This window comes from Falco naumanni, chromosome 11 (genome assembly GCF_017639655.2).
Source record: "Falco naumanni isolate bFalNau1 chromosome 11, bFalNau1.pat, whole genome shotgun sequence".
Taxonomy (NCBI): Eukaryota; Metazoa; Chordata; class Aves; order Falconiformes; family Falconidae; genus Falco; species Falco naumanni.
Genome location: NC_054064.1, coordinates 22,097,774 through 22,114,872, shown reverse-complemented (window position 1 = coordinate 22,114,872; position 17,099 = coordinate 22,097,774). Strand labels below are relative to the sequence as shown.

At 40.2% G+C, this 17,099-nt stretch overlaps 1 protein-coding gene across 2 annotated transcripts in view; it reads right to left on the bottom strand.

Moving 5' to 3' along the window:
* PIGK (phosphatidylinositol glycan anchor biosynthesis class K) overlaps positions 1–13,976 on the bottom strand; it is a 68,293-nt gene extending 54,317 nt beyond the window's left edge. The window contains exons 1-9 of one of the 2 annotated variants that reach the window (XM_040610842.1): positions 13,843–13,976; positions 12,147–12,200; positions 9,824–9,915; positions 6,949–7,084; positions 5,575–5,686; positions 5,120–5,216; positions 4,663–4,780; positions 3,792–3,902; positions 2,408–2,434 (exon numbers count right to left, since the gene is read on the bottom strand). In XM_040610842.1, the coding sequence (XP_040466776.1) occupies positions 2,408–2,434; positions 3,792–3,902; positions 4,663–4,780; positions 5,120–5,216; positions 5,575–5,686; positions 6,949–7,084; positions 9,824–9,915; positions 12,147–12,200; positions 13,843–13,932 (837 nt within the window). In that variant the 5' untranslated portion in view covers positions 13,933–13,976. The remainder of the gene's footprint in view (positions 1–2,407; positions 2,435–3,791; positions 3,903–4,662; positions 4,781–5,119; positions 5,217–5,574; positions 5,687–6,948; positions 7,085–9,823; positions 9,916–12,146; positions 12,201–13,842) is intronic. The other variant, XM_040610843.1, reaches the window with a different exon arrangement.
* Positions 13,977–17,099: the final 3,123 nt, after the last annotated feature.

Sequence of the window (17,099 nt, the reverse complement as noted above, 5' to 3'; positions counted from 1 at the left end):
GTATTTTTATTAATAATGCTACATAGCTTAAAGTGCCACGAAATGCAGCCCAAGGCCTCATCCTCTCTAGCCTCCTTGATGAGCCTGAAAAGTGAGTTCATGTCTTGATCATCAGAAGGCACTTCAGAACCCAACACTCAACCTTACCAAACACAGCAGCTAGGCACACAACCCTGCAACACAGTGCAGCTAGCTCTACAGTGCTCGGGCCAGTTCCGTAAGCAAATGCTGCTGTTCACTCAACTGTCTCACAGGCAGCCACAGACCACTTCGTAACGGCGTAGGTTACGCGAGTCCGGGTATATTGCAGCAACATAGAACATTTAACAGAACAGATTAATACCTAAGACTACGAAGGAAACTCTCCACATGGGTGCTTATCTTCCTTAATCTTAAATTGTCCAAGTGATTTTCACAAGCAGATCCATCAGTCACTGGATCTAGAGCTCATATACCTAATCACATCATGGGTCAGCTCTTAGAAGGCTGCATTCTTAGGACCTGTGGTTTGGTCCTAACTAGCTCCAAGCAGATGCAACCTCAATTATCCCAGATTATGACTAACAAAATCTGCAAGTTTCAGTCCACGCTTCCAAGCAGAAATTCTGTGCTCCGTCTTGACATGAAATGCATGGGTTGTGTGGCTCCTTCTCTTAGGACAACAAAACCCTACATTCAAAAAGTTTCCCTGGCTTTTCTTCTTAGAGGACAGACTCTATCTCCCCATTCCTCCCTTCTGCTCCATTACATATTCCCTTTCATGTTTGTCTTTTTTGTCTAAGCATATAGCATTAAGCTGCTGGTTCAGCTCACTTTCACCTTTACCTTAACTGAAGCACACAAGCACACAGAACCACGGAGCTCTTTTTAATGATTCCCAACTTCCTTGTTGGCAAGAGTATCACACAGCTGCTAAAGAAACGATAGGGGCATAACAAATCTTTCTGTTATCCTCCCTGTGAAGTGAAAACGAATTAGACTCATCAGCATCATGCTTCCCATACAAAGCCACTTGTCAGTGCTTAAGTTTCAGTTTCACCAAAATGCAATCAATTTTCTTCAACTCTACTCCAACTAAGGGCACAAACATAAAAACTAACTCTCTGAAGTAAGCTATAATAGCTAAGTATTTATTTTAATCCTGCTACTTGGTACATAAACCTATGCTGCAGTTATACAGTTAAGTCTCTTCCAAGCTTCCAGGAGAGCACGAATGTCCCAAAACAACTGCATCAGCACTAGAAGTGGGAAATTGATACTGCACCCAGTTATTTCTAACCTGTCCCACAACAATTTACTACCATAAGATGTCACCATGAATCTCGGACAGAAGTGCGCAATGGCACTTAGAAGACCTCAGTATTAAAAATCTACCTATCCAGTACCAGTGTAAGAAAGGAAGGACTACAAAGCAATAACACCACAGCACACTAACACCAATACCTGAGGTCTTTCGGCAAAAAAAGGCAAATGCTGGCTAAATGAAACACATTTGTTCATGTGATGATTTTTCAAAATTTGTTTACAATAATATACTATTTAAATAAAGGTAAACAGTTCCCCAAAATGGGAACTTTTTTATTTTCAACTTTTGTAATAACATTTTTAGCTATTTTATGACAAATGATATCTCATTTAGAAATCTATTTGAATCTTATTTAAAAAGTTCAAATTCAATTCAACGTTTCAGTTTAGTCTTTACTTTTTTGGAATTGTGATCAGACTGGAAGTCAGACATTTGCACAGCTTTATGCTATCCCTTAGCAACACAGATGGAGCACTTGGGGAGTAGGTGGAGTGGATTATGAAAAAAAGATGTCTCATTCTTTGCAGGAATGCCATATCCAAATCCTAGGTGCATGTGAAAAGAAGCTGTTTTAAGAGTGATTGGAGAAAAGTACAGAGGTGATGGGATAGAAGCAGTGTAACAAATACAGAGTACTTCCAAAAGAGCAGACATCTGACGCATCAGAAGATAAATTAAAAAAGAAACCCAAAGATTACCTAATAATTTTAAAGCTAGTTAGTGAGCCACTTAATATGTTATCTTGAGTTTGGAAAGCATTCATTTTACAAATATTGGACTTGGACAAGCAGTAGGTCTTTGTTCTTAAACCAGCACAAAACAGTGCCTTTCCAGTGCCAAAGTATCCCCTGTAGCTGTTGGCAAATAAATGGACTTATAACCTTACCACGGACTAACCATACATCATTTTGGAACTCTTAGATGAAGCCCTGAAAAGCACCAACTCAAGATCAAGTGGTCACATTTGCTGAAGTATGTGCATATTATGAGTCAGTACGTGATCATCACAAATCATGATATATTTGAGTCCATTCCCTTCCCAGAGCAACAATGAGCAGATGGATCCACAACAAAATGACTTATATGATGTAAGGAATTTACCAGTATGAGAACTTCCCACGGATCCTCCTGAGTATTTGGCACATAAGCAAAAAAAAAACAAAAAAAAACCAAAAAAAAAAACGCAAAGGAGTGTTTAGATACCTTCTCCAAAGAGCTCAAAAGGTAAAGCACCTAGCCAGCTAACAAGTTTTCTACACTTTCCACAACAATTGGATTAGGATCTAGCTGGCTAGACCAGTTATACCACTTCCCAGATGGTGTCTTATACAGTAGAAACTACTGTTTATTTTTTATTACTTCTTTTTAAACATGTATTCATTTTCTGATGTACAGAATAGAGCTCTTTAGTGCTGTTTTAAAGTTATCTGTATCCCATGATCAGAAGGTATTAAAGGACAGAATTTCATTCTCATGGTAGCAGAAGAATCTTGAATCTTAGTCACTGAATCAATTCTGTATCAACATAAAATCTGTCAAGTGTGGGCTGTTAAGAGAGAATGCTACAACACATCTAGCAGCCAGGCTAACACCATCCTCTGTAGACAGAGGGTGGCATAAAACTTTTGAGCAGCTGCTCCTTTTACAGAAATGAATCAGACAATGTGTTTTGTAAGTGGTGGCTCTTAGACCACTGACACAGCATGTCAGGATTTACAGTTACAAGGCACCAAAGCATAATGTATTACTACAATGAAACTAGTACTGGGACAGGTATAAAGGGTTAATAGAGTAAATAAAATATGGATATTTTTAATGTCATGTCACCAGTGTATACATCTAACAGTTACAGAGGCATTTTCATAAATTTTGTCATAGGTTATATGGTTGGTTTGTGGGTTTTTTTCTCCTGTCTCATACCTGAAAGCTACAATTAATATTTACCTAAGATATAATTAACACCAAACACTGATGGATTCGGACATATCTTGCTCTGCAATCTATGCAGATATACAGAGAAATTACTCTCTGCAGGCATTTGCGAGTGCATGGCTAGAATTTTAACTGTTTAATCACCTTTGCAACACAGTATCAATAGCTGCCTTTCCATATCTGCAAAGCGGCTGTTACCCATGAAGCTGATTTTAGAAACTTCCTATAATTTTTCACATACAAATATTTCATTCTATTGAAATGCAACGTTCAATGAATACTTTATCCATTTTTCAATGAATTAAAAAAAAATCTGGCTAATTTTGATTAATTTTTTCTGTAGCCAGCAAACCACTTTCATACTGAGGACAATCCTTGAAGCGTTACACTATGACAAATTTAATAATGGCAAAAAGACCCTTCCCCCCAAAGCTGCTTCCAAAAGAAACCGCAGGAGAACAAAAAGCATTTGGAGAACCCTACAGACAAAATAAATTAGTTTTCAAACTGTTAAGTCATTAGCATATTCATGAATGCTGAGTATTCTACTTACTAGGTCATTCATATTTGTCTGACTGGCTGGATGAATTTCTTCCAAGAACTCTAGCACATAGAATGTGTATCTGTCCATAAGATGAACTCCAATCCCAAGATCAGGTTGATGCTTAAAAACAACACACAGCAGTTATTGGGCATTTGCAGGACAGAACTCAGTATTTAGGAAAGGGAATAGAATGTTACAAAACTTAAGCATAATGGGGTTTTGTTCTTAGGCAAACTATGCAAAGAAAATAACCAGCCATGAAGAAACATACTGTTGACAAGCTGAATAATTCAGTATCTTCATTTTTCTAGACTATATCCTGGTAATTATGTTTGCCAGAAGGAACTCCTCCTTCTTACCACTCCAGTACAGATTTGTGGGCTGCCCTGGGCTTTTTAGGGCTTGAAAAACAGGGCTGGGAGAGACAGCTTATCTTACAGCACTGCACAGGTTCAAGTAATCCTGACCTGCTGGTTTTGATCTGGCTAGGATCTCTCTCCTATCACTCCTTCTGTAATTCAGCTGGGATATAATTACAGCAGGTAAAAGCTAGTGGGTATTTTTTTTTTGGTGTATCAAGTGTAAGAAGTCCTAGATTCAGTATTCACCACACATATCTCTAAGCAGTCTTCCCATCCTAAGCAATGTATATTTTGGCCAGCAAGCACAGAAATCCATCATTAGCCTGGTTCTTTGGGACAGCGCGCAAAAACAAGCCGGAAAAGTACACTTACAGGTTTTGTCAAAACCATACTTTGTAACTAAATACCTTACACATTCAGCAATCAGAAGGGAAATTTTTAGCTAAAAGTCAATAGAACCTGTGCTTTTAACTCTGGCATTCTGAAAACTGTCTTCAGGATCACAGAAATCTACTTACCGATAAAGAATCCTCTCCTACTTGGCTGCTAGCCAAGGCCATTATATTAGGTGAATAAAATCGTTCATACATGGATGCTCCTTGACAAGTATCAATAATAAACAACAATTCATTGTACCTGAAAGAAATAAAACAGCCTACTTAACCATCTCTCTTTAACCAACATATACATACATGTTTTTTTAGTTACCAGGACAGCTGCTAGGAACCTAAGGAACAGAAGAGTTCACCCTGATTGATTGTAAGATGCAAGTTTAGTCAAAGCAATATATTTGAGCAGCTGTAACTGCAGGAAGCTGAAAAAAACTAAACCTCTTACTTCTGAATGCAAACTTGTACACAATTTTATGGACAACAGACAGTATCACTGCTGAAGGTAAGCAAGACCTACCAGTAAGGCTTCAGGTACGCTTCAGAAATACAGCATTTAATCTCAAAATAATGCTTTTTTTCTTACCTTCTTTTCTGCCACATTTGTTCAAAGGCATCAGCAAGTTCTACATTTGTTATTTCTTCAGAATCTTGAAATTTTAGGAAACCATTTCCACCATGTCCTGACAGAAAAATCACAAGTTAGGCAAGCATGTAGATTAAAGAAAGATATTTAGCCCAGTTGACCATTTTGCTAAAAAACTGCAAACACAATTCTCTTTCTCCAAACAGACTCCAGCAAAACAAAATATTAGTACAGTAAGAACAGTACATGTACATAATTTAAAACAGAAACTATACTTGCTAAGTACTGCCTTACAGGTTTTTTCTTAATTAGTATGACATGCTGAAAAAAAAAATATTAATTCCTTTTGTTGATCTTTTTGTTTGTTTGGACTCCTGATGGGATCATGCTTTCAAACAGGCCCACCCCACTGAACTACAAACATCAGTAAATTGTACACAGAAACCTGTAATTACCCGTCATATATATCAGAATATTGCTTCTGTCATCAGAAAGAAGACGTTTAGATCGCGGTGTGCTTGGTGGGATTCTTCCTGTTAATACACGCAAGAAATTTTCAACAGTAACCTACGAACAGAAACATAAAGTAGTTTTCTAAAGAGAAAAACAGTGATTAACAACTACAGTCTGGGTTACATACATTAAATAATGGAACACTAAAATACGTGGTGTATCTAACCAGATGTAATATTACAAGGTATAAACTGCACAAACGGACATTTTCTGCTTAAGGTTTTAGTGCAGGTTCACGATCACATGGTACCTTTTACTTTATTCCATTAACATCACCCTGTTGCTTTATTAAAGCCAGTAAGTCTACTACCGTTACAATTTCTAAACACATTGTCATTGATCTGAAAACCTGTCAGTGTATAGCTTTATTCTGACAAAGCTGCTCACGTACTCACAAAATGCTCCAACATTAGTGTGTGTTACCATGGAAAAATAAAAGTTTAAATTTCCTTTGCAACTCAGGAAAGGAAAGACAAGATCAATTTTGGTTACGTAAGTCTGAGTAATCAGGTAAGACCCATCTGGATGGTAACTGTAAAACATCCTCTGAAACACCACTTCCTCTTCATGCACATGTACACAGCTCAAACATTAACAACAAATCCATACTCAGGAAAAAACGTGATAAAAGGAATGTTCCTCTATTTCAGTGTTGTATCTTCACTTCTTTATGCAAAGATTCAGAGAAATAAAACATCTTCCATATACTTAAATATGCTCCTATAAACTTTTATTAATGATTATATAGCACCATTAAAACATGCAATTGATGCCCAATTTAAGATCAACGGTAAAGACCCTGTCTTTTTGAAGGAATACTACACAAAAATGAAAAGGTGATACAGATTTCTATATAGTAATTTCAGTAATGATTAGGTTATGGCTTTTGTTTTGTTTTGATAAAAGCATACGTTTAAGGTTAGAAATTTAAGTAGGTCTTCCTAATAAACATTTCACTTAAATGCCAAACTTTTCACAATGGTGTTAAATGTTTGGAAGATGAGACACTGAACAGCCATGTCCAAAGAAGAGAAATTTCAGTAATATGTGTGTATCCCTAAGACATACAAGGAGTTCCATATATTCTTTTAACCGTGGAAATGCCATTATATAAAATAGCCAACACACAACATATTTTTGTTACAGTAAACTTCAAATACAAAACCAAGTATCAAGGGAGAGAAAGGGTGTATGTTTTAAACCTATCAGTTGATAACAAAAGCCCAGCCCAAAACCGCAACTTCACAGATGTTGCATAGATCTTTAAATGAACACTAAAAACAAAGACACGGTAATTTCATTAAAGTGCCAGTCACCTCGTAGCTTCTGTAATCCACTTCCACATCATCTCCATAGACATTCAGCTCCATGTTCTTATGACTAAACACAGTAGCTGGTTTGGGATTTCTGGGATTACATGCCATATCATCTGCCAGCATCAGGACAATGTGACTATGAAAAGTAAGACAAAAACATTTCAGCCATTCTACTTTCACATAACAGTCAAACGGAATCCCAAACAACACATCCCACAATTACAACAATAGCTTCTAACATTAAGAAAATTCCTGGAATTGTAAGTGAAACTTTGCTTGGTTATACCCTATTTCCTTATGTACATCCTCACTATTACAAAGATACCACACACAGAAATGCAGCTAGCTGTTATTTATCTACAGGATTAAGTGAGGCCAAAGATGAGCATGAAAGTAGTTGACTTAAGCATACAGGCTTGCCTGGACATAGGCTGGCAGACCTCTTCATAAAACACCTGGAGATTTTTATGGGGCACTAAATCATTTCATGCAGCTCCACAGAAGAAATTCCAGCCTGTTTGCACGTTGTCAGACAGATAAATTAAAAACATTATGACCATTTTTAATTAAACTTGAGGAGCTCCTGAACATTTTTTAAACCATTACACATCTGATACACTACTGTATGAATACATGTTAATGGAGTTTTCATGAAGAACACAAGTGGGTTGACACCAGACATTGTCTTTTTCATAGTACCAAGCAAAAAAAAAAAAAACCACAACACCCAGCATTTCTTAGTACCAAGAAAAAAATGCCAGCACATTATAAAGCTGTTCCAACTTGCATGCAGCCAAAGATCTATATTTCACCTGCCACGGTCAGGTTTGGGTCAAAATATAGAATAACAAGTAGTCACTAGAGACTGTAAGCACTAGGAAGAATGTGTCAGAGACGTCTGGAACAAAGTGAAGTTAGTTCTTTCCTTGGATAACCCTGTCTTAGACACAGTTTCTCCTGGACTGTGATCTTTGTGTTCTTCCAAACAATGCTACAAAAGGAAAGCTCCATATCCTGTAAAGAATGCTGCTAACTCAGAGTCCCAGGCACACAGTTATAAATTAAACTGTGTACTGCTATTTAAAAAGGTATTTAAAAACACGTGGAAATGGCGCTTAGGCATAGGCGGACTTGGCAGTGTGAGGTCAATGGTTGGACTCTACCTTAAAGGTCCTTTCCAACCTAAATGATTCTGTTCATTTTTAAGATATGATTTTTGGGTTGGTTTGGTGGATTTTTTTTTTTAAAGTCATCAATATTTTGAATGAAGTTTTACAGCAAAGAAAGAAAAACAGGTAAAGGAGGAAGTTTGTATAAGGGAGAAACACTCAAATCCAAGAAAAATTGCTGCAAACAGGAAAAAATACGTGCTCTCTCTAGGTCTTCTCCAACATCTTACTCCTTACCTCAGCCTAAAACATTGCTGGCTTTTTGAGATTCATTTCCAAACTCTTGGGTATGGATAAGAAATGAATTAGGCTACTGAACAACAGAAATCTCCAGCCATGCTGCAGTTTTTGCAGTATTTCTAAAAGTGTCACCTATTTTGACCTTAATAGTGATGACGGATGGATGCAGAGAAGATATAAGTTCTCAGGTAAGGGCAGAACTAGTGAAAGAATTTCTAAGGTAGTGCCTAGGGCGCCTATGCTTCAAAGGCCATACAGGAGACAAGACAGATGCTTCTGAATGAGATGTGCAAAAACCCTGCCATATTTCTGCAGCTTTCAGCCCCACAGTGCTTAAGCAGTACATTCCCTTAGATTTATAGCCCCTCACACGCTTCCAAAAATTGGGTTTCAACACCCCCTTTAAACAACCAAGAAATCACTCTCTCTCTTCTTTTTAAAAATAAACATAGGGAACAGGATTATACTGCCTTTCCATTCACAGTTGAGTGGAAGCTGATTGGGGACTCGATACTATGGTTCTGGACTTGGACAAAAAATTGCCATACAAATTTAATTGGGCAGAACATGCGCTTGGCAATGATGAAGCGGGCCATGTTTCTTTAACCAGACATGCTGGAGAAACTAACATTAAAAAGCAGGACCACCAGGATTCCCATAGAAGGCTATGGATACATATAGCCTACTGTTCAATGGATCTTGGTGCCTGAAATTCACCTCCACAGTTGTTACAAGTAAGTTGCACTCCAATGCATCCAACTGCTGGATGGAACTGTGCCAATACCCCTACAGCTTCCAGGAAGACCGTAACCAAAAGACACTGCCGAACAGTTTAATCACCTTCCTAATCCTGTTGCCAAAGAAGGGATACTATTTTAACCATAGTTAAAACATAACAACTATTTTGCGCTGTTGCTAGAGAAGCACAATTTGTATGGACAAAGCTTCTGATTTCTCAAAGAACATCAGGCAAAACGGATTTTTCAAGGCTACTCTCAATGTGTAGGAGCTGCTTTGTTCAGGGCCTTTAGAGACCGTCCATGTAGTTGCAGATGTGGAAGTCTTACATTTTACTGCAGTTAGTCACTAACATCTCCACACTGAGAGGAAATTAAAGTACAGCAGAAGCCATATCTCAGAGTAGTATAGTCATTGCTGAATACATTCAACAATTTTCACATTATGCTTTCACTGATTTACTTAATGGTACATGTTAGTGGGCAGATAGCGCCTCATGTTTTGATTCTAATTAGCCTATTCCAACTGGAAGTTTTATCATCTAACTTGTTGCTTTTCCTTTTCAACACTATTGCTGCACTTTTCAACATACTGATGTGATAACATCCTTCCTTTTTACTTTTACCCAGTTAAACTGAGAAGAGAAATTTATTTTTATATTGCTTCAAACAGCAAGAACACTTCAATAGCACATCTCCAAGGAACTGTTTTCACCAGTATTCCCTCACCTATCAGGAATGCCCAGTCTCTTGACACTTCTGTATACTGAAAGCGTATTTGCCACATGACGGTAATTAAACCAGAATCGAGATGTACACACCTTGGGGGGGAAAAAAAAAGCATATTAAATAGAGTAAAAGATACAAATTGGCCTGGCACATTGCATCAGAAGACCGTGATTAAAGGAATATCAACAAACTAGTAACAAATCAGAAAGAACATAGCAACACCAAGAAACATGACATAAGCTATATAAATCTTTGTTGCACCAAAGCAACAAATATAAATGAAATAAAGTTTTTAAAAAAAATCTTAATATTGTGACTCATGAAAAAATTATCATAAACCCCAACTAACTACAGAAAGCGGCACTTCAGGGAATAATTCAGCAATAGTAAGTGGATAATATAATTTTTTTCATTTGCTTTCCCCACATCAAATGGAGGAAAAATCAAAGAGTTCTCACAATAGCAAACCCATTCTGGGAGCATCCTTGCACAACGGCATAAGCGAATTCATGCAGAAGTCACACACATGGGAAAATACACTGAGGACATTTGCATTTGAGGAGTCAAATACAATAAAGCAGCTAAGTGAGCTCTAACCAAAACCTGAATGCAAATTCTCAAAAATCTCAAAGGAGTTCAGGTTCTGCTGTTCTAACAGGTGAAGGGCTGGGGAATCAGCCACTCTTGTACTTAAAAGTATTGCCTACGTCAGATACTATTTCATCCATCCTCAAAAGCCTCAAACCAATGAGATTTCAAAAACCTTCAGAGGCAATGTGCTGTAGCTCCTTACTGCAGCATCTTATCATTGTCCTGAGTTCAATTTCAGTTTGCTGTTTTGTTTGTTCCACACCAAGGACAGCAATTCTCCTTTGGAGACAAATTTCCTTTGCTTTTACGTGTCTTTCAAACAAAGGAAGAAGCATTTTAGAAGTTACTTTAAAACCACAAAAGTAGAGAAGCCAGAACAAGCATTTGAGAGTTTTTTTACTTGTTCAGCTTTAAACGTACAGCTCTAATGAAAATAGAAACATCTTTAAGTTACGCTATGTAACGTCTTTCTCTCTAGCCTTTTCATAAAAAGAAATTAGTAGTAGATTAAGCAATAACAAAAATTCATCCTGAAATGATCCCCTTGAGTCTTGATCATTCCATCAGTTAGGAATTCCAAAAAAGCCCACGGGAATCACTCCATGAGAACATTCACTCTTCAGCAAGATTTAAAGCTCTGAAAACGAACCGTGGACAATCTAGCTGTGACATTTCAAAGTATTATCATCTGCCCCTTTCCTCCATTACCTCCCTTACCGCACGGTGGAAAAATGCATCTATGCTCTAAATATAGCTATTCATACTGCAGTGTATTAATTCAAAGTACTGTATGAGGTGGGATTGCAGTACGATCCCAGGCTTGAGGTGCCTAATAGCAGAAAAATGCTCCTTATTTTACTGGCATTAAAAATTAGCAGCAATTGTTAAAATGATTAATCATGAACTACTGAAAAAATATAACCAGCAAAGAATCTGTTGAGGACAGAAAATACAGGTCCCTGGACCTACTTTTCCATCTTCTTGGTGTGTTTTATGGGTACTAATAAAAGCACCTTTTTGTTAATAGCATTGAAGTAGTACTTGGTATTTTAATAGTTTCAAGTTTCCACACTGTAGAATACAGAATTTATTCCTCCTAATTCAACTAATTACTATTATCTTTCCTTTTATGTTGCTCAATTTTTGTAGGTGTAAAACAAACAGCTGCTGAGCACTTACAATAGTGTTCTGAGACAAATTATTCATCAAGACCTGAATTGTGATTAAGAACCAATTGTGCAGGATGATTCAAAGGTAATAAAAGATTCGTGGCAGAGAAAAAAAAAATAAGAACAGCTGATAGAAACATTATGTTGCCTAAATTTATTCTATTCTAAGCCTGTAATCACCAGTTAACCGATTGAGTAAGAACAAAAATCAGAAATAAAATGTACCTGTCTGGTCAAAGAAATACACTTCTCTGGTATCAGAACTACACTTTTGTTCAATATGCAGTATGGTAATTTAATTGTTTTAATGCCATCAGAACTTTTGTTTTATGAATCCTGTCATGCAGCTAGATGTTTTGAGTGCCTGAAATGCAGTCATACTGAAAAGATGATTTTATTATAGTGTAATAGGTCTGGAGGCACCATTTCAAATATATTTATTTCCAAGTCTTTATCTTTCCACTTCTTTCAAATTAACAGAATTCTCAGTGACTGTTGCAATTATGGCTCTTGATGAAAAATTGTCGACTTTATTGGAAGAGAACAACCTGGACCATGCTTACCAAAACTGCCCAGTTATTTGTATGCCCGCTTCTGAAGAATTGTTCTGCTTGATCCTGAAAGATGGAGACAATATTATATGTTTTTCAGCAATAAGAAAGAAATGACCGCTTGTACTTTTTGTTGTTTGCACAAATCAGTATTCAATGTATATGTTTACCACACCTTAACACTGAATAAACCTTACAAAAGCTTCAAGAGGTAGTTTTTCTTATTCTGTTTTGCACATTTCATGCAAAGTTAACGGCTCCAGATCTTTCCCTGAAACTTGCTAAATAACCAAGTGGAAAAAACTATTAGTCACTTGCACCTTTGTCAAAACAAAAAACAAAAAGCCCACACCTGCCTATTTCAAAGTACACTCAAGGAACAAGATAAAGTGATTTATCAACCTACAGTTTCCTCCTTAATAAGAAAAGGGGCTTGGATTACTTTCTATTTTCATTGTTCCTCTCATCTTTTCAAGAGCAGGTAAGTGAACCTGCAATTTTAACCCATTTTAAATCTGAGTACATTCACCTTCAAAAACCAGGAGCCATAACTATAATAACCTTCTCTATAATGTGTTCTTCATAGTCCCCACTGTGCTTTGCAAAGGAGCGGGCCCTTTGTCTTTAACAGATAGCATAAATCAGGACACAGAAAGAGGGTAAGACTTCCCAGAAGTAAAGCAACAAGTCTGTCACAGCACAAGAATTCAGGCTTACTGATTCTTAATCAGACTCTCTTAACTCTGAGGGGCACTGGGCAGACGATGCTTGTGGTCTTACGCAAAAAAGAGTAACAGAAAAAGTGTTTCTTAAAATATATGTAAAGCATGGTGTACTTCAAGTAACAATTTGCAGTTTAATCAGTAATCCAAAGACCCTACAAATATTTATATTGGCTATTTTTTGTCCTATTTGTAGTTTATTTCAAGTATAAACATTTGTTAATAAAGCAGAATACAAAGGCAAAAAACACTCCAGATGCAGTGTGGGTACCGTGCAAAAAAGCGTAATTACTTAAATATTAAATTATCCCGCCTAAAAAAACATCGCGAGCTCCTCCTCCTCCTCCTGCACGCCTCACAGCTGCGAGCAGCTCAGGGCAGCGACGCCCCGGGAGCGCGGGCGAGCGCCCAGCACCGCCCCGGCCTTGCACCGGCGGCTGCCCGTGCGCACAGTGCCCGGCCACCAAGCGTCCGGCGCAGGCACACAGAGCACCGGCTACTGACAGCCGCACTGCGCAGCAGAGGAGCCGAGTTTCAGACACCCGCAATCGCCCTGAGAGCCTGGGCTTTTTCCAACTCGAGGCGGTGTCAGCAGGGCAGCCTGCCGGCCGCGCCGCGGGCACGTGCCGCCCCAGGGCCCGCGCGGGGGACCCGCGGCCCGCGCCCGGCGCCCGCGGGGCAGCGCGCAGCGAGCCGGGGCCGGGGCAGGGCAGGCACCGCCCGGGGGAGGCAGCGCGGCGCCGGGCACCGGCCGCTTGCCCGCCCGGGACAGCCGCTCGCGGGCCGCGCCCGCCGAAGCCAACGCGGCTCCTCCCCGGGCACCGCAAGTGCCTCGGGGCAGCCCCACCGGCGCGGCCCCGAGAGCGGCGGCGGAACGGGCTTTGCCTGCGGAGGGGAGATGAGGGGAACCAGCAGCACAGAGCCTGCGGCGCGGTTCAGCGCCGCCCGCCCTCTCTCCCCGCCGCCGCTCCCACCAGCTTTCGTACCTGGATGCCGCTAGCGAGCGCTGCGCCGCAGCACCCCAGGAGCAGGGCGGCGGCGCGGAGCCAGCGGACGGCGGGCACGGCGGCCGCCATCTTACCCCGCCTCCTCCGCGGGGCCGCGGCCGCCGCAGCTGCCGGAAGGGGGGCGTGGCCGCTGCGCATGCCCGGCACCGCCCCCGCGCGCTTCCCGCGCCCAGCGTTCGCGCCTCCGAGAAGCTTCTCGGCGCCGAGGGGAGCGGTGCTGCCGAGCTGAGCCGCGCCGGGCACCTCGCCCCCTATCAGTGCTCTCTCGAGCTTGCCAGCCCCTGGAGAGCCTGCTTTACATTCGATTTTAAAGAGCTGAGGCAGTAACATCAGCAGACCTCACTACTGCCCTGAGCATTCCTGTTGGTTGTGTCTCTGTGGTGAGGTGCAATGCAGCCCTGCCCAGCCCTTGTCCATCCCTCAGATGGGCCCGGTTGGCATTAGAAAACACCATGATGGTGACCTCGCATCTCACCATCGGTTTGGCAGGCCCCTGAGGGTGTAACAACAGCCGTTCCAGCTGCTTCACAAAAACGTGCTGAAATCACTGGGCCTTGTCACCACAAGGGCAGGGCATGCTGAGGTGTGGGATGAGGGTGGCCTCAGGCTTTGGTGGCTGCACGGCAGAGCTGTCTCGGAGCAAAGCAGAGTACTGGGGAGAGGGGCCGTCTTTGGTGGGGAGGAGAGGGGGATCTGGAAGTAGATCTTTTTTCAAGATGCCTTGCTGTAGCCTTGCCTTTGGTACATACATCCCTCAGCCGATGAATCTTCAGGTTTCTATTTCAATCTGTTGAACCTCTTTGTATGATCCTTTTACTCCCACCAACTCATCTTGTTGCCACCTTACTTCAATTGCCTGATGTCTTCCATTAGTGAAGATTCAGAATCTGCCCCAAACCATGGAAGCTGTTCCCTACTCTGTGTACTTGTCATCAGTAATGACTTTCTCAGACAAGAGCATATTTCTTCGTATTGATGTTGGAATTTCAATAACATCATGTTTGCTGTTTGAAAGCATCACTGGTTTCCTCGATAAAAATCATCACTTGTAATTAGATTGCCTTTTCTTTTTGTGCCTAAAGCTAATGAACTTAATCACTTTCGAAGACTATAGCCACCAGCCTCTGTTGTGTCTGAACACATCTCCTGTGTGAGCCTTTTATGAACCTACTGAGAAACATAACAGGCGTCTGTGTCACTTGGTGCCTGTTTGTAAACTGCACTGTCTATCTTGCTCCAGAAAACTAAATGTATTTAAGATTAGGGCCAAGCTTAAGCTTTTTCCTTGCCCTTTCAAATGCCTCCACTTTGGGCTCTGATCATTCTCGGATGTGTTTAAGGTGTGTGAGTAATTCTAAAGGATAGGCAGCTGTCTTTCACAGTGTGTACTCAAAGCAGTTTTATAAACTGGTGAGTTGATCTCATGTACTTTGACTTGGTTAGCTCCTCATTACCTTTCAGCTCCCATGTGGAGTTGGTCAGGTAACATGGGACAGAAGGTCTCAACCTTTGACTGAAATTCTTTCTGGTAAGCTTCTTTGCTCTTTGCATTTATTGCAGATATTCATCCTTTATATCATGCATCTTGGTCAGCAGCTTTTCTGGTAGAAATAACATCATCAGCTGTGTGCTGATGATGCATCTTTGAACCAGGGATAAGTTGTGATGTTGTACTGAACGAAAACTTAGGTCAAATGTTACAAAGATGTAACTTCAGCTTACCAAGAAACATTCCTGACGTGAGACGTAACCATCATCTTTACTGTGAATAAAACTTCAAAGCATTCTATTCACTTAACTCCTGAATGTTCTGTAATTTGTGTCACAGGTGACCTTAATTTTGTCATTCTCTGGAATACTAGACTTTGTAGTTTCAGTAACATTCTTTTAAGGTCACTGCCTATGATTTGCTACATAAGAAAAAAGGTAATGGAAAAAAAAATTAAAAATTTTCTGTCATGTAGCATTGGAATGATGTAAACATACATTATCACGTACAGACTGTCCAAGCAGACATCTACTACTTCTCCTGAGCAATTAAGAACTGTAGCAAATTTTCCTTACATGAAAGATCATTTGTAGTGGATGAGACATTTAAAATACTACGTTTCACCAATTATCAGAATAATTAAAGCACACTTGTCCCGTCAGTATTGCCGCTATTTCTCATGGGTTGTATGTAGTTGGTTCGATCTACAGGAAGGTTTAGCTGGCTCTTGATGTAAAAGCATAGCTACAGACTCGTCAGTCTTGTGTCACATGCTGTCTGCTGCAATGTGTGAGCAATGTTTGAATCAACTACAGTCACACTGCAGGGTGTTACTGTTACTCTTCAGTTGTTGGTGTTCAGGTCATATTGCTGCCGTTCCATCTCAAGGCAGAGACAGCGCTGAGTCAGGGCATACTCAGTTATCACAAGCTCATTGGAATAGTCCAAAAGAATGGCCATTATTCCCTCTGACTTATTTGCTGTGTAATACAGTGCATAGTTCACTTTCTTTGATCTGTCTCTGGTTTGCCTTCTGGATTCCTTCAGCCTGCTTAAGTGTATTTTGTAACAAATCTATTTCTTCTTCTACTTCTGGCTTTTCTTTCCTTAGTGTCACAGTCTTTCACAGGTGTTAGTATTCATCAGACATGCATGAGTGTGCCAGGGCTTCAGGCATTATTCCTGGAGGTGGTATCACTTCCTTTTTTTTTTTTTTTTTTTTTTTTTCCCTAGTAAGATAGTACCAAAAGCTTTGCCTTCTTCTTTTTCCATCTTTATTCCCTTAGGCAGCTCTCAATACAGACCTCGCTTCCATGCCTGTACAGGATTTTTTTGGTCTAGAAATTAAGCTGTATGCTGCCTGCTTCTGTTTCTTCGTTCTGCTTTGTTTTCATGCTAATCACAGTATTTTCATGCTCTTGAGTCTCTTTAGCTTGACCTTTGACACAATGTTTTCTTGTACCTCATGCTGAGTAATTAGAAAGGGCACCAAACATATATCCTGAAATGATTTGTAATTAAAACAACTGTTTAAAAACCTGCTGTAACTGCAACTGGTATTGACATTGGTGCACATATTGGTGCCCTTCCAGATTCTTTCCTCCTCCAGCAGGTTGCCCGGGCCCTAATCCTCTATACCCTCTAACAATGGCCCTCTAAGAGCCATCTGCCAACTTGTTCCTGTCCATCATGGAGCAAACGAGCCTAGCCTTCCTCTGAGGGTGGGGCAGCAGTCCCAAATGTAAAC